The sequence below is a fragment of the Carcharodon carcharias genome, chromosome 19, assembly GCF_017639515.1.
Source record: "Carcharodon carcharias isolate sCarCar2 chromosome 19, sCarCar2.pri, whole genome shotgun sequence".
Lineage (NCBI taxonomy): Eukaryota > Metazoa > Chordata > Chondrichthyes > Lamniformes > Lamnidae > Carcharodon > Carcharodon carcharias.
The window spans coordinates 6,959,492-6,982,679 of record NC_054485.1 but is presented as its reverse complement, the minus strand read 5'-3'; the positions used below and the strand labels follow the sequence as shown (position 1 = coordinate 6,982,679).

Here is a 23,188-nt window from a genome sequence, read left to right as displayed (position 1 = left end):
CATCACTCCTAACTCACACCAAGTCCCATTCTTCATCACTCCTGACTTACACCCAGTCCCATTCCCCATCGCCTCTCACTCACATCCAGTCCCATTCCCCATCACTCCTGACTCACACCCAGTCCCATTCCCCATTGCCTCTAACTCATACCCCATCCCATTCCCCATCACTCCTGACTCACACCCAGTCCCATTCCCCATCACCCCTAACTCACACCCAGTTCCATTCTCCATCACCCCTAACTCGTACCAAGTCCCATTCCTCATCGCCCCAACTCACACCCAGTCCCATTCCCCATCACTTCTAACGTGCACCAAGTCCCATTCCTTATCACCCCAACTCACACCCAGTACCATTCCCCATCACCCCTCTGATCACTGATGTACATTAGCTCGGGGGTTTTGCAACATTACAATTTTAAAATTGTCAACCCTTATCTTTGATACTTACGTGGCCTTGCCCCTTTCCATCTCTATGGCCACGTACAACCAAGATCTCTGCACTCCACCAATTCTGCCCTCTTGAACATCATTGGCTTCCATTGTTCCACCACTGGAGGCCGTGCCTTCAGCTTTCGAAGGCCTGAGCTCAGAATTCCCTCCCTAACCTCTCCATCTCTTCCATTAATTCACTCATTAAAAATCTCCCTCGTGGACCAAGCTGTTGGCCCCCTGTATTAATATCTCTATGGGGCTCTTGTCACATTTTGTCTGATTTAGTGCTGCTGTGATGTGCCTCGGGACATTTTACCACGTTAGAGGCATCATAAATTCAACTTGGTCCTGTTCTTCATTTTGGCTGCCAAAGACCTGAATTTAGCTGGTGTGCTGCAGAATATACGCCGACTTACTCAGGGTTTTATACGTGCTCTAATATGCTGGAGCAATAGCTCTTAATAACTTTGCATTATGGGCAATAATTAAACCAACTGAGGTGCAACAAGATAAGCCACAGTTGTACCAGTTACTGGTGCATAATCGGTGAGGGCGGTAGGAAACTAAAGTCTTGATCACAGCACACTTGGACTCTCAACTCCCGTTATCAATAATAACAAAGCGGAATACAACTCAGACTGGAATCTGGAGCACTACATGAATCCTTTGAAGCCCATTGAGAATTTCAGGTCTGCGGCAGAGTTTTTATTAAAGTGTCATTTCGGAGCTGCTTGCTTTATGGCCCTTTCCCCCTGGTGACTACTAAGATTTTCAGTCAGAATTGGTGGCTGTCCTCCTCTGGGCTGGCCTGACATCCCTTGTTGTTAGATAACGCAGCAAAGATTGGACAAGGCAACCTTGTCGGAATTCATTGTTTGTAGCTCTTGCTGCAGCTGCTGCAGTTCCAGGATGGATTGCTGCTGCCGGCGAAGTTCTTCCTGCAAACGATGCTCCTCCTTAACTAAGCTGTCGATTGTATCCTGCAGCTTCTTTATTTCTGTTGTCCATTTCTTGGGAGAAAACAAGAAAGAAGTATAACTTTGCGTGGAATTGCATAAAAACATACGCGTCCAAAGGAACAGGAGAAGAGTAAACCAGCGAGAGGGAGTGAGAAGTCAGAGGAACAGGGCAGGAATACAGTCACCAGTCAGATCCCGCATTCAGAAACAAAAATAGAGGCGTGACATGACACGGAAGCAGTTAGGCGATTGGCTGATGAATTTCCTGTACATCTTATCAAAACTAGCAAATTTCAATCGGTATAAGCAGAAAGCTTACTGACATAATAAGAAAATAAGCACAATCAAGACTAGAAGCATTAATTTTTCTAAAAAAAATAAATAATTAAGTAGTTAATTAAAAGGCAATATGAATGGCCGGGCAGGTGATGTATTGCAGCTGCAGTATGTGGGTGTTCGTGGACGCCAGTGTAACCCACGGCAACTGCAGCTCAAGCAGCTTTGGCTCAGAGTCAGTGAGCTGGAGGCCAAGTTACAGACACTGTGATACATCAGAGAGGGGAAAGTTACCTAGACACTTGTTTCCAGAAGGCAGTAACACCCCTTAGGCTAGGGTCGACTGATTTGGTCCATGGCTAGGGACAGGAGGGTGTGACTACGATTGAGACAGGTATGGGTACTCAGAAGGTAGCAATGAAGAAGCCTCAGTCCCTGCACTTGTCCAATTTGTCCAGCTGCAGTTCTTGCAGCTTGTATGGATGGGAGCAGGGTTGCAGGTCAGAAGCAAACTGACCATGGCACTGTGGTACAGGAAGCCATTCAAGCAGAAGTAAATAGAAGTATAGTGGCAGTAGGGGACAGTTCAGTCAGGGAATTGACACAGTTCTCTGTACCTGAGAGTGACAGTCCAGAAGGCTGTGTTGCCTGCCCAGTACCAGGGTTCAGGACATCTGCTCAGGGGTGGAGAGGAACTTGCAGTGGAAAGGGGAGGATCCAGTTGGTGTGGTCCATATACATACCAACAACATGGATAGGACTAAGAAAGAGGTTCTGCATGAGGAGCATTAGCAGATCGAGGCTCAATTAAAAAGAAGAACGTCAAAGGTAATTTAAAAATATAAAATAATAAATATAAAATGTAAAGATAATTTTAAAACCGAGCGTGGGGGAAGCGTGAGGACTCCATTTAAAACAGAGAGTGGGAGACTTCATTTAACAAGCGTGTGGAGAGCAGCTGATTGGTGAGTTGGATTGGTTAGTATTTCTAGTCTTTAGATTAAAATTAAGGTCTATAGGTAGTGTTTAGATCTCTAGTTCTTATTTTCTATTTCGTAAAAATAGCTTAAGTTTCAGATCGATACATGTATAAATAATTAATTTCAATTAAGTGTAAAGAGCAAGTAATTAACAAATTAAATAAAATAAGGAAGCAATAGCAGGATGGGTGATGTGTTGCTGCTGCAGCATGTGGGACCTGCTGGACACCAAGGTGATCCAGAGTGAACACATCTGTAGTAAGTGTTTGCAGCTTGAGGAACTTCGGATCTGAATTAAGGAGCTGGAGTTTGAGATGCAGACATTGTGCCACATCAGTGAGGGGGAAAGTTACCTGGACACTTTGCTTTAGGAGGCAGTCACACCACACAGGTTAGATAATTTGAATTTGGTCTGTGATCAGGGACAGGAGGGTGTGACTGCAGCTGAGGCAGGTATGGGGACTCAGGGGTACCGTTCAAAAGAGCCTCAGCCCCTGCAATTGTCCAACAGTTATGAGGTTCTTGCAAGCTGCACGGACGAGACTGGGGACTGCAAGGAGGATGAATGAACTGACCACGGCACTGTGGTACAGGGAGCCATTCAAGCGGGCGGGTGGGGGGTGGAAATAGGAATGTAGTAGTGGTAGGGGACATTATAGTTAGGGGGATAGATACTGTTATCTGCAGTGTGAGTCCTGAAGGCTGTGTTGCCTGCCTGGTGCCAGGGTTAAGGACTAGAGAGGAACTTGGAGCGGGAGGGGAGGGATCCAGTTGTCGTCATCCACGTTATTACCGACGACATTGATAGGACTAGAAAGGAGGTTCTGCTGAAAGAATTTGAACAGTTAGGAGCTAAATTAAAAAGCAGAATCTCCAAGGTAATAATCTCGGGATTGCTGCCTGAACCACGGGCAAACTGGCTTAGGGTAAATAAAGTCAAGGAGTTAAATGTGTGGCTCAGAGATTGGTGTGGGTTTCAGTTCATGGGCACTGGCATCTGTACTGGGGTAGAAGGGAGCTGGTCCAGTGGGATGTGTTTCACTTGAACCGAGCTGGGACCAGTGTCCTGGCGAATTGAATAACTAGGGCTGTAGAGAGGGCTTTAAACTAAATAGAGGTTGGGGTAGGGTTCTGGAGAGGGGGTAAGTAGTCTTAAAAAGCAAAAGGATATGGCAGCCTTGCAGGGCAGCTATTTAGGTAATGATACCCAGAGTGTGACAGGAAGGGACATAGTGTACAAACATTAAAAAAAGCAGCAAATGGGGTCAAAGGGGGAAAAAATGGTAAAAAGACAAAATTAATGGCTCTTTACTTAAATGCACATAGTATTCAGAACAAAATAAATGAACTAATGCCACAAATCGAGGTTAATGGGTACGATCTTACAGCCATTACAGAAACATGGTTACAAGGGGATCAAAGCTGGGAACTAAATATTCCAGGGTATGTGACTTTTCGGAAGGACAGGCAGGAAGGAAAGGGTGGTGGGGTAGCTTTGTTAGTACGAGATGGAACAAATACAACAGCAAGAAATGATCTTGGATTGGAAGATGTCAAATCCATATGGGTGGAGGTAAGAAATAAGAAGGGGAAGGAGACCCTGGTAGTCTATAGGCCCCCTAACGGTAGCTATGCTGTAAGACAGACAATAAATCAGGAGATAATGAGGGGACATAAAAAAGGCAATATATTAATCATGGGTGACTTTAATCTTCATGCAGATTGAGAAAATCAAATTGGCAGAGGTAGCCATGAGCAAGAATTCATAGAGTGTAGTTGGGACAGTTTCCTAGAATAATATGTTGTGGATCCAACCAGGGATCAGGCTATTTTGCATCTGGTAATGTGTAGTGAGGCATGTTTAATAAATGATCTCAGAGTAAAAGATCCCCTGGGAAACAGTGACCATAACATGGTGGAATTCAGCATTCAGTTTGGGAGTGAGAAACTTAGTTCCGTGCCAACTGTGCTAAACTTAAAGAAGGGTAGTTACAAAGGAATGAGGGCAGAGTTGGCTGGAGTGGACTGGGAAAGGAGTTTAGCAGAAAAGATGGTTGATGAACAATGGCAGGCATTTAAGAAAATAGTTCATGACTCACGATAAAGATATATCCCAGTGAGGAAGAAGGATTGTAGGGAAGGGATAAACCAACCATGGTTAACCAAGGAAGTTAAGGATAGTATCAAATTGAAAGAAAACACATACAATGTGGCAAAGATTGGTGGGAAGCCAGAGGATTGGGACAGTTTCAAAAACCAACAGAAGATGACAGAAAAAATAATAAAGAGGGAGAAAATAAACTTTGAGGGTAAATTAGTAATTAATATAAAAATGGACAGTAAGAGCTTCTTTAAATATATAAAAATGAAGAGAGGCCAAAGTCAATATAGGCCCCTTAGAGAATGAGGCTGGGGAAATAATAATGGGGAACCAGGAAATGGCAGAGGAGTTGAATAAATACTTTGCATCAGTCTTCACAGTAAAAGATACTAATAACATTTCAAAAGTACTAAATAATCATGGGGCAAAAGCAGGGGAGGAGATAAAGACAATAATTATCATTATAGAAAAAGTACTAGGGAAACTAATGTGGCTAAAGGCCAATAAGTCACCTGGACCTGATGGGTTGCATCTGATGATATTAAAGGAAGTAGCTGCAGAGATAGTAGATGCACTGGTAGTAATCTTCCAAGAACCCATAGATTCTGGAAAAGTCCCAGAGGATTGGAAAACTACCAACATAACACCCTTATTCAAAAAGGGAGGGAGACAAAAAACAGGTAACTATAGGCCAGTTAGCTTAACATCTGTCATTGGGAAAATGTTAGAGTCTATTTATAAAGGATGTAATAGCTGAGCATTTAGAAATGCATAATATAATCAACAGAGTCAGCATGGCTTTATGAAGGGGAAATTATGCCTCACAAATTTATTAGAATTCTTTGAGGAGGTAACAAGCAGGATAGATAAAGGGGAACCAGTAGATGTAATATATTTTGATTTCCAAAAGACGTTCAATAAGGTACCACACATAAGGCTACTTAATAAAATAAGAGCCCTTGGTGTTGGGGGTAGTATACTAGCATGGATAGAGGGCTGGCTAACTAATAGAAGCCAGAGAGTTTGGATACAGGGGAACATTTTCAAGATGGCAACCTGTAACTAGTGGAGTGCCACAGGGGATGAGGGAAAATGAATGTACAACTGCCAAGTTTGCGGATGACACAAAAATAGGTGGGAAGGTAACTGATGAGGATGACACAAAGAGTCTACAGAGGGATATAGGCAGGTTAAGTGAATGGGCAAAAACTTGGCAGATGGAATATAATGTGGGAAAATGTGAGGTTATGCACTTTGGCAGGAAGAATAGAGGAGTTGAATATTAATTAAATGGAGAAAGACTGAAGCAAGCTGCAGCATAGAGGGATTTGGGGGTCCTTGTGCATAAATCACAAAAAGCTAACATACAAGTTCAGGTAATAGGGAAGGCAAATGGAATGTTGGACTTTATTTCAAAGGGAATGGAGAATAAAAATAGGGAAGTCTTGCTAAAACTATACAAGGCACTAGTTAGACCACACCTAGAATACTGTGAGCAGTTTTGGTCCCCTTATCTAAGGAAAGATATCCTGGCATTGGAGGCAGTCCAAAGAAGGTTCATTAGATTGATCCCGGGTATGGAGGGATTTTCTTATGAGGAGAGGTTGAGTAGGCTGGGCCTGTACTCATTGGAGATTAGAAAAATGAGAGGCGACCTTATTGAAACATATAAGATTCTTAGGGGTCTTGACAGGGTAGATGCTGAGAGGTTGTTTCCCCTTGTGGGACAGTCTAGGACCAGAGGGCATAATCTCAGAGTAAGGGGGCACCTATTTAAAACAGAGATGAGGAGGAATTTCTTCTCTCAGAGGGTAGTCAATCTGTGGAATTATTTACTGCAGAGGGCTGTAGAGGCTGGGTCATTAAGTATATTCAAGGCTGAGGTAGACAGATTTTTAATCAGTAAGGGAATCAAAGGGTATGGAGAAAGGGCAGGAAAGTGGAATTGAGGATTAACAGATCTATGATCTCATTGAATGACGGAGCAGACTCGATGCGCTGAATGGCCTACTTCTGCTCCTATGTCTTATGGTTTTACAATACTCTCTGCATTATTACCTGAGCCACCTTGTCAAACACCACATCTACACTTTCCCCTTTATTCATCACTTGTCACGTCCTCAAAACAAAACTCTAAAAAATTATTCAGACATGATTTCCCTTTCACAATACCATGTTGACACTACTTAGTTACATTAAGATTTTCTAAGTGCCCTGCTATAACCTTGGCAAACTGGCATAGGGTAGATCAGATTAGAGAGTTAAATGCATGGCTCAGAAATTGGTGTATGAGAAATGGGTTTCAATTCCTGGGGCAAAGGCACCAGTGCTGGGTAAAGTGGGATGATCTCCACCTAAACCATGCTGGGACCAGTGTTCTGGCGAGTGATATAACTGGGGCATTAGAGGGGGCTTTAAACTAAATAGTGAGGGTGAGGGATCACATAAGTGAAGATGTAAATTAAAGGAAAAGGACAAAGCAAGAGAGCAAGGTAGCAATAAGGGTAATGATAATAAGGGTGACGACAGAGCTTGGCAGGAAGGGACTGAGCATACAAACTTCAGGGTGCGACAGCAGATCAGACCAGAGTTTGCAAAAATAGTAAAATGACAGAACCAAAGCCTTTGTATCCGAATGCCTTTGTTAGAATATTAAGGCCTGTTAATTACTTAATTGAGGTCATTGTCAGGGCTGCCCATCTAACCTTACAGACAGGCCGTAGGCCCAGACAGACTTCCGATAAAACATGAAACCTCATCCATGGGTGGGATGAGGTTTCATGAGGGTTTTAAAATGTTCATTACGTTTTACCATTTAAATAATTGACATGACCCTGCTCATGTAACAGTGTCACATGAGGGGACATGTCAACAACTTTTTTCTTCTCCATTCACCACAGTTTTTAAATGTGAAACGGTCTCCCTGAAGCAGCACTTTGCCTCAGGGAGATCTGTGGGCTCTTCTGCGCATGCGCGAAAGAGAACCCAGACCTGCTCAGGGAACCCCCCTCCCCACCCCACCCCACACAGAGAGCGCACAGCGCTTCAGGGCAGACGTCACGCTGGGTGGGCCTTAGTTGGCCTGCCCACGTAAAATGGCGCCGCGCCCCCCCCAACTGGTGGCGCCGAGCAGAAACCCGCCCGCACTTGTTCCTGCACAACCCCCCCGATGATGGGGGGGAAAATGCTGCCCGTTAACTGTTTCTCTCTCCATAGATGCTGTTAAATGTAGAATCAGTTTGGTTAGAGACAAAAACAAGCTAAGGGAAGAAGTCAATTGTGACAGTAGTTTATAGGCCTCCTAACAGTGATGACGCTTTGGGATAGGGTATACAGTAAGAAATAATGGGGACTTTTAAGAAAGGTACTGCAATTATCATGGGTAATTTTAGTCTACACATTGATTGGACGAATCAGTTCAGCAAAGGTAACCTGGAAGATGAGTTTGTAGAATGTTTTTGGGATAATTTCTTAAGAGTAACATGTTCTAGAGCCAACGGAGAGCTGGCTGTTCTTGACCTGGTAATGTGCAATGAGACAGAATTAATTAATAACTTCATAGAAAAGATGCCTGTAAGTAGCACTGATCATAATATGATATAATTTTGCATTCAGTTTGAGGGAGAGAAGAGTACATCTAAGACTAGTGTTTTAAACTTAAAGGCAATTAATTACAAGGGTATGAAGATGGAGCTTGCTAAAGTGAACTGAGAAACTGGGTTAAGGGGCAGATCAGTAGAAATGCAGTGCCAAAAATTTGAAGAGATATTTCATAATGTTCAGCCTAGATACATTCCAGTGAGAGAGAAAACTCCAGGAGACAAATGCACCATCTGTGGCTAACTAAGGAAGTTAAAGGTAGTATCAAATTGAAAGGAAAAACATACAATTGTATGAAGGTTAGTGGTAGGTCTGAAGATTGGATAGAATGTGAAAACCAGCAAAGAATGACTAAAAAAATAATGAGGGAGAAATTAGAGAATGAGAGCAAGCTGGCTAGAAATATAAAAACAAATAGTAAAAATTTCTGCAAGCATTTAAAAAGGAAAAGAGTAACTAAAGTGAGTGTCTGTCCTTTAGAGAGTCAGGGGAATCAATAATGGAAGTGTTGGACAGATATTTTGTGTCTGTCTTCACAGTAGAACTCACAAATAACATCCCAGAAATACTTGTAAATCAAGAGGTGAAGAGAAGGGAGGAACTTAAAACAATTACAATCACAATGGAATTGGTACTGAGAAAACTATTGGAACTAAAGGCTGATAAGTCACCAGGACCTGATGGACTTCATCCTGGTATCCTAAAAGAAGTGGCTACAGAGATAGCAGATTCATTAGTTGTAACTTTCCAAAAAGCCCCTTAATTCTGGAAAGATCCCACTGATTAGAAAATAGCAAATGTGACTCATCTATTCAAGAGAGGGAAACAGCAAGCGTGGTAACAACAGGCCAGTTAGCGTAACATTTCTCATAAGGAAAATGCGAGAATCTATTATCAAGGGCACTTAGAAAATCTTAATGTAATTAAGTAGAATCAACATGGTTTTGTGAAAGGGAAATCATGTTTGAATAATTTATTAGAGTTTTTTTTGAGGATGTGACAAGTGACGAATAAAGGGAAAAGTGTAGATGTGGTGTTTGACAAGGTGCCATCTCAAAGTTTGCTACACAAAATAAGAGCTAATGGTGCAGGGGGTAACATATTATCATAAATAGAAGATTGGTTAGCTAACAGGAAGCAGCGAATAGGGATAAACGGGTCACTTTTGGGTTGGCAAGATGTGACCAGTGGAGTGCCACAGGGATCAATGCTGGGGCCTCAACTGTTTACAATCTATATCAATGACTTGGATGAAGGGACCAAATGTATGTTTGCTAAGCTTGCTGACGACAAAAAAGAGGTAGGGAAAATAAACTGTGAGGAGGACATAAAGAACCTACAAAGGGATTTAGATAGGTTAAGAAATTGGGCAAAAAATTGGCAGATGGAGTATAATGTGGGAAAATGTGAACTCATCCACTTTGGCAGGAAGAATAGAAAAGCAGTATATTATTTGAATAAAGAAAGACTGCAAAACTCTGTGGCACAGTGGGACCTGAGTGTCCTGGCACACGAATCACAAAAAGTTAGTGTGCAGGTGCAGCAGGTCATTGGGAAGGCAAATGGAATGTTGTCGTTGATAGCAAGGGGAAGGGAATATAAAATTAAGCAAGTTTTCTTATAATTGTGAGACCACATCTGGAGTACTGTGTACATTTTTGGTCTCCTTACTTAGGAAAGGATATAATTGCATTAGAAGCAGTTCAGAGAAGGTTCACTCAACTGAGTCCGAGGATGAGGGAATTATTTTCTGAGGAAAGGTTGGACAGGCTGGGCCTATATCCATTGGAGTTTAGAAAAATGAGAGGTGAACTTATTGAAACTTATAAGATCCTTAGGGGACTTGACAGGATCGATGCTGAAAGGATGGTTCCCCTTGTGAGAGAGACTACAACTTGGGGGCACAGTTTAAAAATAAAGGGTCCCCCATTTAAGACAGAGACGAGGAGAAATTTATTCTCTCAGTGGGTTGTTAGACTGTGGAATTCTTTTCCCCAGAGAGCAGAAGAGGCAGGGTCATTGAATATTTTTAAGGCTGAGTTAGATAGATTCTTGATTAACAAAGGAGCCAAAGAGTATAGGGGGTAGACAGGAAAGTAGAGGCCACAATCTGATCAGCCATAATCTTATCAAATGACAGAGCAGGCTCAAAGGCCATATGGCCTGATCCTGCTCCTAATTCGTATGTTCGGACGTTAGGCAATTCGGGGGCTCCACATGAGCTTCCTCACGCGCTTCCTCAACATAATCCTCTATGCCTCTCTCCCTCACAAGCTTGCCTAGCTTTCACCTCGATGCATCCTTACTATTCAGCTCAACTCAGTCAAATCACTGCACGATCAAGTTCCACATCCTCTTTACTCTCTGGGTAAAGAAATTTCTTCTGAATCCCCTATTGGATTTTTTGTTGATGATGTCATATTTAATGGGCTCTGTTTTAACTTTGTGTACTTGAAGATTTCAACCGAAGCGGAAGTAAAGGAACAACTCATCGCTGGCATTGAGTGATGGCCATTGCTTTGTGAATCTGCAAACTCTTTAAAATCTTCAGTATGGGTGAAACACATAGGCCTGAATTTTTCAGTCCCAATTAAGGCCCGCCCAGCGTAAGACATGAGCCATAGCGCTCAGCGCTACCTGTGCGGGCAGGAGGAGGAGGGAGAGTCAGGTGCTGCCTCAGGGAGATTGAAGTGCTTTTGAAATAAATAAATAAATGGTTTGAAAATTTAATTGACTGTGTCACATGAGGTGGGACATGTTTTTATATTTCAGAATTTTTTTTAAATTTAAGTAGTAAAAGCTTTAGGGAACCTCATCCCGCTCATGGATGAGGTTTCCTAACAAACGTGAAGGCCACTTGGCCTTTTCACCTGCCCACCAACCTTAAGGTTGAACAGGTAGCGTAAACAATTACATTAATTAATTCGCTAGTGGCCTTAATAGGCCTATCAGTTATTGGTGGGCGTGCAGCCAACTCCGAAACATTGCGAGACAGCGCGATGATGCCGGGACGCAAGCCCGATGTCTTCTGCCCCCACACACTGACTTAAAAATTCAGGCCATAGTAGTACAAAGCACTCATTAAGTATTCTGCCTTGCCCAGTGCCTTTAATCTTATATCATTCTCTTTGTCCCTAACAGACCCTGTCCCGCCAATTCTTACTACTTACTGACTATTTATTTACCTGCAGGACGATTTTTGGGTTCCTTTTTATGTTAAAATCTGTTCTGTTCTCACATTCTCTTTGTCAGTCATACTTTCCTCTTCACTTCCCTTCTCAACTGATTGAAGAATTCAGCTGATGTACATCATATCTTTTTTTGTTTCCGCATACTCTCTATCTTCCTTGTCATCCAGTGAGCACTGGCTTTGGTTCCCCTGCCTTTTGCCCTTGTTGGAACGTACCTAGTCCATACCTGAAATATACTTCCTTAAAAGTCATCCATTGATCCATCATAGATTTTCTGTCAATCTTTGGTTTCGTTTTACCCTGGCTAGATACCTTTTTATCCCATCGACGTTAGCCCTCTTCCAATTTAGAAGTTCTAAATTGTTCCTTGCCCTTCTCCATTGCTAATTTAAACCTCATGATAAATTGATCACTCTTACCCAAATGTTCCCCCACAGGGGGCATTTGGTTCACTTGGCCTGCCTCATTCCCCAGCACCAGATCCACCAATGCCTTCTTCCTTTTTTGGGCTGAGAACACATTGGTCAAGGAAGTTCTCCTGAACACAATTAAGAAACTCCTCCCCCCTCCTTACCCTTTACTTCAACACTATCCTAATTGATATTTGGGTAATTAAAATCCCCCAATATCACCACTCTATAGATCTTGTGCATCACTGATTTGCCTGCTGATTTACTCTCATTTCTCTCTCTCTCACTATTGGGAGATGTAAAGAATACCCTCAGTGGAGTGATCATTCCCATTTGCTTCCCAACTCTAATCAAATGGATTCCGTCTTTTATCATCTCCAGGACATCCTTTTTCCAACAGTTCAGTGTCTTCCATAATAAGTATTATCACACCATCTCCTTTTATTTCTTCCCTATCTTTTCAAAGTACTTTGTATCCTTGAACATTAAGCACCCAGTCCTCACCATATTAAGCCATGTTTCCAGTACCACCACAACCATAATCCCACCTGGCTATTTGTGCTTATAGCTCACTAACCTTATTCACCACACTTGGTGTGTTTACACACATGCATTCTAAACCTGTCTTTGTGTTCCTCCGTCCTTCTTAGGTCTGCTCCTTTCTAATATGAAACTGTTTTCTTCTCTAGTATTATCCAAAACTCTCACTCCTTTATGCGCCTTATTCCTCTTTTCCACTTCTATATGTTGGTCCCCATCTCCCTGCCAATTTAATTTAAACCCTCCCCAACCAAAGTAGTGAACCTTGCCATGAGCACATTGATCCCAGTCCTATTGAAGTGCAACCCATTTCTTTTCAACTGATGCCTCCTACCCCAGAACTGATCCAAGTGTCCCAAGAACCTGAAGCCCTCCCTGCTATACTATGCTTCAAGCCATGTATCAATCCTCCCTGTCTTCCTATATCTACTGTCATTCTCAAGTGGCACTGGGAGTATTCCAGAGGTTACTACCTTTGAGAATCTACTTTCTAATCTCTTCCCTAGCTTTTGAAAATCTGACCATAGGACCTTAATACCTGCTGTCTCGATGTCCATGGCACTGACGTGTACCACAACTTCCAGCTCACTCTTGTCCCCCTGCAGAGTGTTCCGCATCCTCTCCTTTACCCTGGCAGAACTCACGTTAACAGTTACATAAATACCCATCTGTCCCCCTAATTATGGAATCTCCTATAACGACTGTATTTCTTCTCTTTGCTGTTCCCCCTTGTGCAATCCCTTGCCCATTGGTGCCATGGTCTGCACTGCACTCCTTCAATGGGTCTTCAGTCTCCAATACTGTGTATCAGTTTGAGAGTTGCATACACCCTGGAGATTCTTGCACTTCCTGCCTCTTCAGGATGTCCACTTGTCTACTGTCCTGACCTCTCACTGCCCATGGGCTGACCATCTCCTGGAACATACAATCCAAGAAACTCTCATCTCGCTCCGCAGTGATTCCAGCTGCCCCTGTCCTTTCAGGAGCTGGTTTTGAGATAAATGTTGAACAGGACATTGGGAGAGCTCCTCCGTTCTTTGAATAATGCAGTGGAATCTTTTACATTCACCTGGGACGATAAGATAAGGCCTCGACTTAACGCCAAATTCAATTATCCACAAAAGGAGCTTAACTGGAGCTGTGAGGGAGATTTAAATGAATATGCAGGTACTGGACCCCTTATCCGGTGTCCCATAATCCGGAAGAACCCAAAAACCGGCAACATTCGAAGCTCGCGCCCTGGATAGTAATTTGAATAAAACCCTTTTATTCTTTATTTTTCTTTCTTTACTTGATGTATTATAAGTCCACGCTAGGCCTAGGACCCAAAATCCATAAAATCCCCAAATCTGGCACATGTCGGTCACGAAAGTTTAATAACTTTCATAATATTTTTCTGGTTTATTGTAAAGTAGGTTTATGGGGGGGTGGGGTTGTGTTTGGTTGTCTGGGTGTGATTTACTTACATTTTGTAGCCAAGCAGACTGCAAGCAAAAGTCATGAAAAGAAGTAGGGGTGAAATGCTAAGTTGGTAAACACGGCTGGAGTCTTTCGCACGTAAGGTGTGACAGGAATTTGCATTTTTAGATGGATGAAGGGGCGTTGGAATTTCAAAGAGGTCAATGAGAATATTGGCAGCATGAAAAGATTTATATTATGAGAAAGTTAAAACTCCAAAGACATATGGAAACAATAGAATTTACTTACTACAAAGGGAAAAAACATATGTAAAGGAGAGTGAGGCTGTGTGTCAGGGGAAGGCATTGTGAGGTCTAACAGAAGAGTGTGAAATGGCCTTAATGAAGCCTCCAGTGTTTGTTCATAAGCCTGCTGTCTACCGAAACTGGAGCTGGAGAAAAGTCATTTGGAATTCCACTGTCCAAAAATTGCAAAACTGTTGTGATAGCGCAATCAAGTTTCCCTCGTGGATTTGATCTGCCTGACGCACATCATCTGCTGTGTCACATCACATCCAGTCCCCAGCATCCCGAATACAGGGTCTGGTACGTGCAGTGGGGAGGAGGTAAAGCAAAGGAAAGGTACACTTAAGATACGTTGGGAGTTGGATAGTTGAAGGCGATTAAACAGGACAAGGTAGTAAACATAAATCAGCCTTGGGTGCAAAAAATTCCAAGTTGTGGAATCCAAGAATTCCAAACTAAAATGTCTACATATTTATGCACCAAGCATAAGAAGCAAAACTGTGGAAATACCTGTCCTTTCTCACATTCAGACTACCATTTCTCGGCAGACTTTTCAAAGCAGCATCCATTCTCGACTCACAATTGTTAGGAGGAATAAGTATTTTTTTTTAAATTTACATGGTTAAACCCAAAATAGATTGGCAATGTGAGAGTGAAATGCTCCTCTAATTCCTCATTGAAAGTTGTGTATTACCTGTCTGCACCATTCCTGAATGGAACTTCCTGATAGAGGTCCTTGGATACTGCCATCTCTGCGAATGTACACTTCTCCCTGGTCAGTTTCATACAGTAAAATATCACAATTTTTCTTGGGCGGATGCACAGTCAACCTCACAACCTTCAAAAACATCCCGGTGTCCCCATCCTTGATGACTGGAAGGAAGCTGATAGAGTAGGAATTTGGGAAAAGTGGCGGTTTAAACCCTTTCAAAATTGAATCTATCAGAAGTCTAACCCGATCTTCGTCTTTGTGATTACATTCCACTCCGCACACGGTGCCATCATCATTCACACCCACAAACAGACTCCCCCCTTCGCTGTTCAGAAACGCACAGACGTATTTCCTAACGTGGTTCTTCAAAGCCGCATTCAGGTATTCTCCTCCACCTCGCTTGAATTCAACATTCCTTGTTTCACTCCCCATCAATGCCCCATAAAACAAACGTTCCTGTCCAGCAATCTCCCCACCGATGATAGCGCTGTCTGATTTTGTGCCACTCAGAGGAGTTGATAAATGGTCAATGGCTTTGTTTGCCTGGTAGCTAAATTTCCCGGCGGTGCTTCCTAATGTGTCCTGTGTTTGTTCCAGTCTCCTCTTGTCCTTTGGTAGCTGACTGTGGGATTCGTGTTTTGATGTATCTGCAGAACTGTCCTAGGAATAGTCAAAATGCAAAAGTAAATTACAGGTCCAATACTCTTCCAGGTCGTGTAGTTTTATGTTTTAGATACCAATCTATGTCTGCGTTGATGGATGTTACATTTGTAATAAAATTGGAATCTTCTTTAATGTTGCTCTTTAAACACAAATGCAGAATTTCAGGATAAATTTCATCCATAACTTATTAAATGGGTACGCAAAGCCAGGAAAAATAAATTGAAATATAAGAAGCATTACTGCAATCAGGGAAACTGGATTAGAACTGGAACTTGCTAATTCCGTACAACTGGACGCAATAAGTCTGGACCACTGATGGATTTAAAGCTTCTTCCTGTAAGTTTGTCTATGTGATTTGTAAAGTACAGTTTAATAGTACAATGTGATTTCAGACCTCACCAGTTCAAACCAGTGTTCAAAAATGTTAAAGACCAGGCAACAATATAAACTGGCATAACTTTGCACTGTGCCTTCACAAATACAGTGACATCATTGTTAAGTTAGTATCCATTCTTCAAATTTAAGTACTTGGCAGGGCTTGCCTAACTATTTAAAAATATCTTTGTATATTTGTTGTCCATTTTCTCTTGCTTTCTCACCTTTTGTAGATCCCCCTCACACCCCAACTATTTCCTAAGGAGCATCCAGCCTATCGGCTCTTTCCTTTCCTGCCAAACCTGCGATTGATTTGTCCTCTGACGAGTGGAAAATTATCTTTGGGATGGGTCAGTTGCTAGTTTTGTCCCTCTTTCCAACAGAAAGTCTTTGTTAAATCACAACTTGGCTCATGTATCTGGGATCTTTCATGGTACGGCAGAGATAAAATCCATACATCAGGATTGTGCTGTCCAGACTTGTGTGAATAGCCTCGTGTCAAATATAGAGGAGATGCATTTGCCACAACATGACTCTAGGCTTGAATTACTTACACAGCCAACAGTTAGAGCTTGTGAGTTACTTAAAGCTGACATAAAAATTTGATGCACCTAGCTAATTCCACAAAGACTTAGGGCTGGAGATTCAGACTGCAGAATTATTATTGAAATCGGTCAACTTATAGCGAAAGTAATAGCAGCTTAAGTGGAGATTGACAGATTTTTTTCAAATGGGACAGAATGATTGGAGATTTTATTTTATTAGGGAACAATAAACTGTTTTCATGTTGCAAAAGCGATTAAATGATAACATATTTGCCACTGCTTAGGCCTGATGGCAGCAAAACAAGTTACCATGGTATGTTGTTTTAATGAGGTTATGGCCATGCTATTTATACACACTCAGAACATTCAATTCAGTTAGTCAAGTACAGCAGACTCTTTAGTAATCTGTGCGGGTTGTGCTGATGACCCCATGCCTTAGGAACTAAGGACCAGGAAGCCATTCAGCCTTTTTTGACTCCATTCCGCCATTCAAAGAGAACATAGCTGATCGTATGCTAACCCCATTCACCTGCTTTGGCCCCATATCCTTTAATATCCTCGGTGATTAAACATCCACCGATTTCCAATGTCAAGTTATTAACTGAGCTGGCATCTACTGTTACTTGTGGGAGAGCTCCACACTTTAACTACCCTTTTTTGTGAAGGTGTGCTTTCTAACTTTTATCATGAACTCATTTCATCCAGTATTACAGACTCCATAACCTAGATTCTCTAATGGAATTATTTGACCATTTGTAACATAATTGAGTTGGCAATGGTTAAACAACAATGTCAATCAGAAAGTCAGTGCTAAGAAATTTACACACCAGTGAGAAAAAACAGAAAGGTTTATTATTTCCTGGCTTGCTTTCCATTTCCCTTTTACTGGGCAGGGTTGTAAACATTTGCCAACCCTTCGCACAATCCTTTGGCATCAATTCCCAATCCAAATGAGTGACTTTTCCACCTTCCTGGTACCTCAAAATGTACATTAGAAGAGTTAAGGGAATACAAATGCAAATTAATCATGAAATCCCTTTTACCTTGTCAAAGGTGTACTCTGAAAAGTCACGGATATCCTTGGCAACTTTTAACATTTTCCCTTTAACTACTAATCCTTTCATATTGTTTTCATTCAAAATGGCAGGATCCTGAAGTTGTTTCAAGATATTTTGAACTCCACTCTCTGTCTTCAGGTGGATAAATGCATGGGCTCGTTTGTGCTTCTTGAAGACTTCTATGTCATGTCTTTGCAGGACAATGTCGATTGCAGCAAGTAAATCTTTCAGCATGTAACTCAGCAGCTCCTTGGAGTAATCTGGATTTAAATTACCCACAAATAGTGACAAACAAGGAGCCTTGACATTGTCATCATCCATTGCTTTACTAAAAAAGCATTTTGCAGATTTTGTTGAGGGTAGAGCAAACCCTTAGATGTTTGCTGCCGTCTTTGATGTTTCCATTGTCCCACAAGATTTGAAGGTCAAAATTTCTTGCTGGGGTGTCCCCTTCATTAAGGGCAGAAATCCTCTACCTGAAAGAGAAGTCACACAAAGGACACAGGTCAGACATAATATCATAATCAGTGGATACTATTTCCATTCTCCAATCCGTTCAATGACAAGGCCATCAGCTTCCATTACCACAACATCTTCATCCTCCCTCCTAATGCAGCCCATTCATTGTTGTTTATACCTTTGTCATCCCAAGACTCAATTACTCCAGCAGTCTTTGAGCTTCCTCCCAATTCCCTCCTCTAGCAAACTGCAGCTCATCCAAAATTCTAATCTAAAAATTCATGATTTACTGTGTAGAGATTCTCATTGCCACCCACATTGAACATAGGAACTGGAGCAAGCCATCTAGCTCCTTGAACTTGTTCTACCATTTAATGAGACCATGGCTGGTGTGCAGCCTAACTCCATATGGACCTTTGCCCCATATTGTGTAATACTTGGCTGACAAAATCTATCAAGCTCAGGGTCATTTCAAACACCGGAATGAGGTGGAAGAGGACCTTTGGCAGCCTAACTAAAGGACCATTGGATCAAGGCATCCCTGGTGTCCTTGCCTCAATGAAGGATCCAGAGGTCTGCCTCCATGTCATCACCGTGCTCCTCTTCTGACTCACCACTGGATTCACCCTCTGTGGCCTGTGGAGCTGCCTCAAGGTCCTCTTCCTCAAGTGGGTCCCGTTATGCCAAAGCCAGAATGTGGAGAGCGCAGCATGCAACCACTATTGGTGACACCCGCTCTGGAAGGGATTGCGGTGCTCTCCCTGAACTGTCCAGGCATCGGAAGTGCATCTTCAGAAGACCCATGGTCTTCTCTATCAGTGCCTTTGTGGAGGCATGATTCCTATTATAACACTGCTCTGCCTCTGTTCTTGGGTGGTGGAGAGGCGTCATAAGCCCCCTTTTCAACAGATAGCCCTTGTCATCCAGCAGCCATCCATCCAGCCGGGCTGGAGCACTGAAGTGCATTGGCACCTGGGAGTGTCTCAGGATGTAGGCGTCATGGGAGCTGCCAAGATACCATACACAGACTTGCAGAATCTGCGTCATGTGGTCACAAACCATCTGGACGTTCATCTAGTAGAAGCTCTTCCTGTTGACAAGGTCACCTGGCTGACCCACTGGTGCCTTGATGGCTGCAGTCGCTTGCACTCTGGATCTGTGAGAACCCAGCAATCACTGCACACCCTCTGGCTCGCTCAACCTGGCTGGCCTCATCTGTATGGAAATGAATAATTGTCATTACCCACCTGAACAGAGTATCAGTCATCTGCTTGACGCGACTGTGGATAGCTGATTGGGAGATTCCACATAGATGCCCCACTGAGCCCTGGAAAGGGCTGGAAACATAGAAGTTGAGGCCACCATGACCTTCAGAGCCACTGGCATGAGGTGTCCACCCACACAGTCGGAGGTAATGTCAAACCCAATCATCTGACAGATGGAGGTCACTATCTCCCTGGAGAGACGGGGCCTCTTTCAGCATTGCACCTTGGACATATGGAGGTAGCTGCATCACTGCCTGTAAATCCTGGCAGCAGGATAGTGACATCTTCTGCGACCCCTTATGCCTTGGACCACCTGCTGGCCCTGCGCCCCTTGTGCCTGCGCCTCTCCTCCCACAGGTTGCTCCCCTTGAAGCTGCATTGGGACACCTGGTCTTCTCTCCCTTCTGCCCCATTCTTCCTCCTCAGCGGAGGTGCCACCAGTGGAGTAGACAATCCCTGTTACCAGGGTAACAGAAGGCTGTCTGATACCTGGAAGGGTCCACACCGTCAAAATCCTTGGGGGGGGCCTAGGAGACGCCAATGAGTCCTGAAGTGAAGCCTAGACATGCTAAGAATGAAGCTGTCAAGTTCAAATAAGCAACCAGCAGTAAACTATCCCCTAAGCGCCTCACTATTCACACTGTAGACCAGCTTTATCTCTCCCTTTATCCACAGGATGGTGTTCCTCTTCCCAAGGATGACAATGCCATATGTCAATGTTGGAAAGACATTTCTCAACAGCTCCTCAACCACGGATCCACAGTGCCAGCTGATACTCTCCAGGTTATGCCCCAGTACCGTGTGGTAGAATCCATGGGTGAACCACCATTGGTGGGATAGGCGCAACAAGAGGCCAGACAGATGAAATACAACAATGCCTGTGGGCCCATGGTATCCAGTGAGGTCTTCAAAGCTGGAGGGCTTTTGCTAACATCAAGATTCATCCTATGGCTTCGGAAGGCAAAAAAAACTTCTGCCTGAGTTCAGCAATGCAATAGTTGCAGCTATCTTCAAGAAGGGAGATAAATCATGCTGTAGGAACCGTCAATGTATTGCCCTCGTCTCTATAGCGGGGAAAAATCCTAACACGCACTCTCCTGAAACTGCTTGTGGCTGGGAAAATCCTCCCAGAGACAGAGCGTGGCTTTAGACCTTCCAGAGGAACCCCTGTCATAGTCTATGTTGCCAAACAAATCCAAGAAAGATGTTGAAAACAACACCAGGGGCAGGTTCTTCCGGTCGGCGAGCGGGGGCGGGGCTCACTCGCCAATGCGTAAAATGACACGTGGGGATACGCCGGGCGTGTGTCCTAACGTCACTCCGCCTCATTTAGTTTCTCAGTTTGGCGGGTGCGCAGCCGATTCAGCTGCCTGCCTGCCGAAATGTCAACAGCCTATTAAGGCCATTAAAAAACTAATTAAGATGATTAATGGACCTGCCCGTCCAACCTTAAGGCTGGCGGACAGGCAAGGAGCCCAGGCAGGCTTCGGAAAAAACATGAAATCTCATCCACGGGCAGGTTGAGGTTTCATGAGGGTATTAATATTTTTACGAAATGTTTCAATAAAAGTTATGGATAGGGAGTATGTAGGGTAAAAGTTATGGATAGGGAGTATGTAGGGTAACAAAGCAAAAGGATGTGGCAGCATTGCAGGGCAGCTGTTTAGGTAATGATACTCAGAGTATGACAGGAAGGGACAGAGTGTACAAACATTAAAAAAAAACAGCAGCTAATAGGGTCAAAGGAGGTACGAATAGTATAAAGGTTCTTTATTTAAACGCATGGAGTGTTCAGAACAAAATAAGTGAATTAACAGCACAAATAAAGGTTGATGGGTATGATCTTATATCCATTACCGAGACATGGCTACAAGGAGATCAAAGCTGGGAACTAAATATTCAGGGGTATGTGACTTCGAAAATTGGTGGGGTAGCTTTGTTAATACAAGATGGAAGGAGTACAATAGCAAGAAATGGTCTTGGATCGGAAGGTGTAGAATCCATGTGGGTGGAGGTGAGAAATAACAAGGGGAAGAAGACACTGTTGGGAGTAGCCTATAGGCCCCCTAACAGCTAAACTGTAGGACAAAGAATAAATCAGGAGAAAATGAAGGCATGTAAACCAGGCAGTACATTACTTATGGGTGACTTTAATCTTCATATAGATTGGGAAAATCAAATTGGCAGAGGTAGCCACGAGCAAGAATTCATAGAGTGTACTTGGGACAGTTTCCTAGGACAATATGTTGTGGATCCAGGGATCAGGTTATTTTGGATCTGGTAACGTGTAATGAGGAAGGTTTAATAAATGATCTCAGAGTAAAATATCCCCGAGGAAACAGTGACCAAAACATGGGAGAATTTAGCATTTAGCAGTTTGAGAGTGAGAAACATGGGTCGGAATCAACTGTGCTACACTTAAATAAGGGTAATTACATAGAAATGAGGACAGAGTTGGCTGGAGTGAACTGGGAAAGGAGTTTAGCAGAAAAGACAGTTGGTGAACAATGGCAGACGTTTAAGAAAACAGTTCATGACTCACAACAAAGATATATCCCAGTGAGGTAAAAGGATTCTAGGAAGGGGATAAACCAAATATGGTTAACCATGGAAGTTAAGGATAGTATCAAATTGAAAGAAAACACATACAATGTGGCGAAGATGAATGGTAAGCCAGAGGATTGGGACAGTTATAAAAACCAATGAAAGATGACAAAAAAAATGGAGAAAATAAACTTTGAGGGTAAATTAACAAGTCATCTAAAATGGACACTAAGAGCTTCTTTAAATATATAAAAAGGAAGAGAGGGGCCAAAGTGAACAGAGGCTCCTTAGAGAATGAGGCTGGGGAAATAATAATGGGGAACCAGGAAATGGTAGAGAAGTTGAATAAATACTTTGCATCAGTCTTCACAGTAGAAGATACTAATAGCATTTCAAAAATACTAAATAATCAAGGGGCAAAATGGGGGGAGGAAATAAATACAATAATTATCACTAGAGAAAAAGTACTAGGGAAACTAATGGGGCTAAAGGCCGATAAGTCCCCTGGACCTGATGGGTTGCATCCTAGGATATTAAAGGAAGTAGCTACAGGGATAGTGGATGCTCTGGTAGTAATCTACAAGAATCATTAGATTCTGAAGAATCCCAGAGGTTTGGCAAACTGCCAATGTAACACCTTATTCAAAAAGGGAGGGAGACAAAAAACAGGCAACTATAGGCCAGTTAGCTTAACATCTGTCATTGTGAAAATGTTAGAGTCTATTATAAAGGATGTAATAGCAGAGCATTTAGAAATACATAAATAATCAAGCAGAGTCAACATGGCTTCATGAAGGGGAAATTATGCCTCACATATTTATTAGAATTCTTTGAGGAGGTAACAAGCAGGATAGATAAAGGGGAACCAGTAGATGTAATATATTTGGATTTCCAAAAGGTGCTTGGTAAGGTACCGCACATAAGGCTATTTAAGAAGATAACAGCCCATAGGCCAGAATTTTTGGCTCGGTGAGTGGGGGCGGGGCCGAGCAGGGTGAGGTTGGGCATGCATCCCGAATGTGCATGCGAAAGAGCGCAGGCCCCGACTCAGGGAATCCCCGTCCCGCCTGCACAGGGAGCGCCTAGAGCTTCTGGGCGCCTGTCACGCCGGGCGAGCCTTAATTGGCCCGCCCACATAAAATGGCAGCACAGACCCGATCATGGGTGCCAATCGGGTTCATGCCCACCACCACCCACCCCCGCACAACCCCCCCAATGAGGGGAAAATTCTCCCCATGGAGTTGGGGGTAGTATATTAGCATGGATAGAGGATTGGCTAACTAGTAGAAGACAGAGAGTTGGGATAAGGGGGGCATTTTCAGGATGGCAACCTGTAACTAGTGGTGTGCCACAGGGATCAGTGCCGGGGCCA

At 43.1% G+C, this 23,188-nt stretch overlaps 2 protein-coding genes across 2 annotated transcripts in view; one reads left to right on the top strand and one right to left on the bottom strand.

The window, feature by feature from the left end:
• Nucleotides 1-23,188, top strand: part of LOC121291579 (CTP synthase 1) — a 116,580-nt gene that overhangs the window by 63,275 nt on the left and 30,117 nt on the right. The gene's annotated exons all lie outside the window — the stretch shown is intronic.
• Nucleotides 1,139-17,945, bottom strand: LOC121291580 (schlafen-like protein 1). Its single transcript, XM_041212984.1, has 3 exons — nt 17,534-17,945; nt 14,890-15,567; nt 1,139-1,445 (listed from the first exon to the last, which is right to left on the bottom strand). The coding sequence occupies exons 1-3, from the start codon at nt 17,867-17,869 to the stop codon at nt 1,260-1,262; spliced, it is 1,200 nt and encodes a 399-aa protein (XP_041068918.1). The 5' UTR covers nt 17,870-17,945; the 3' UTR covers nt 1,139-1,259.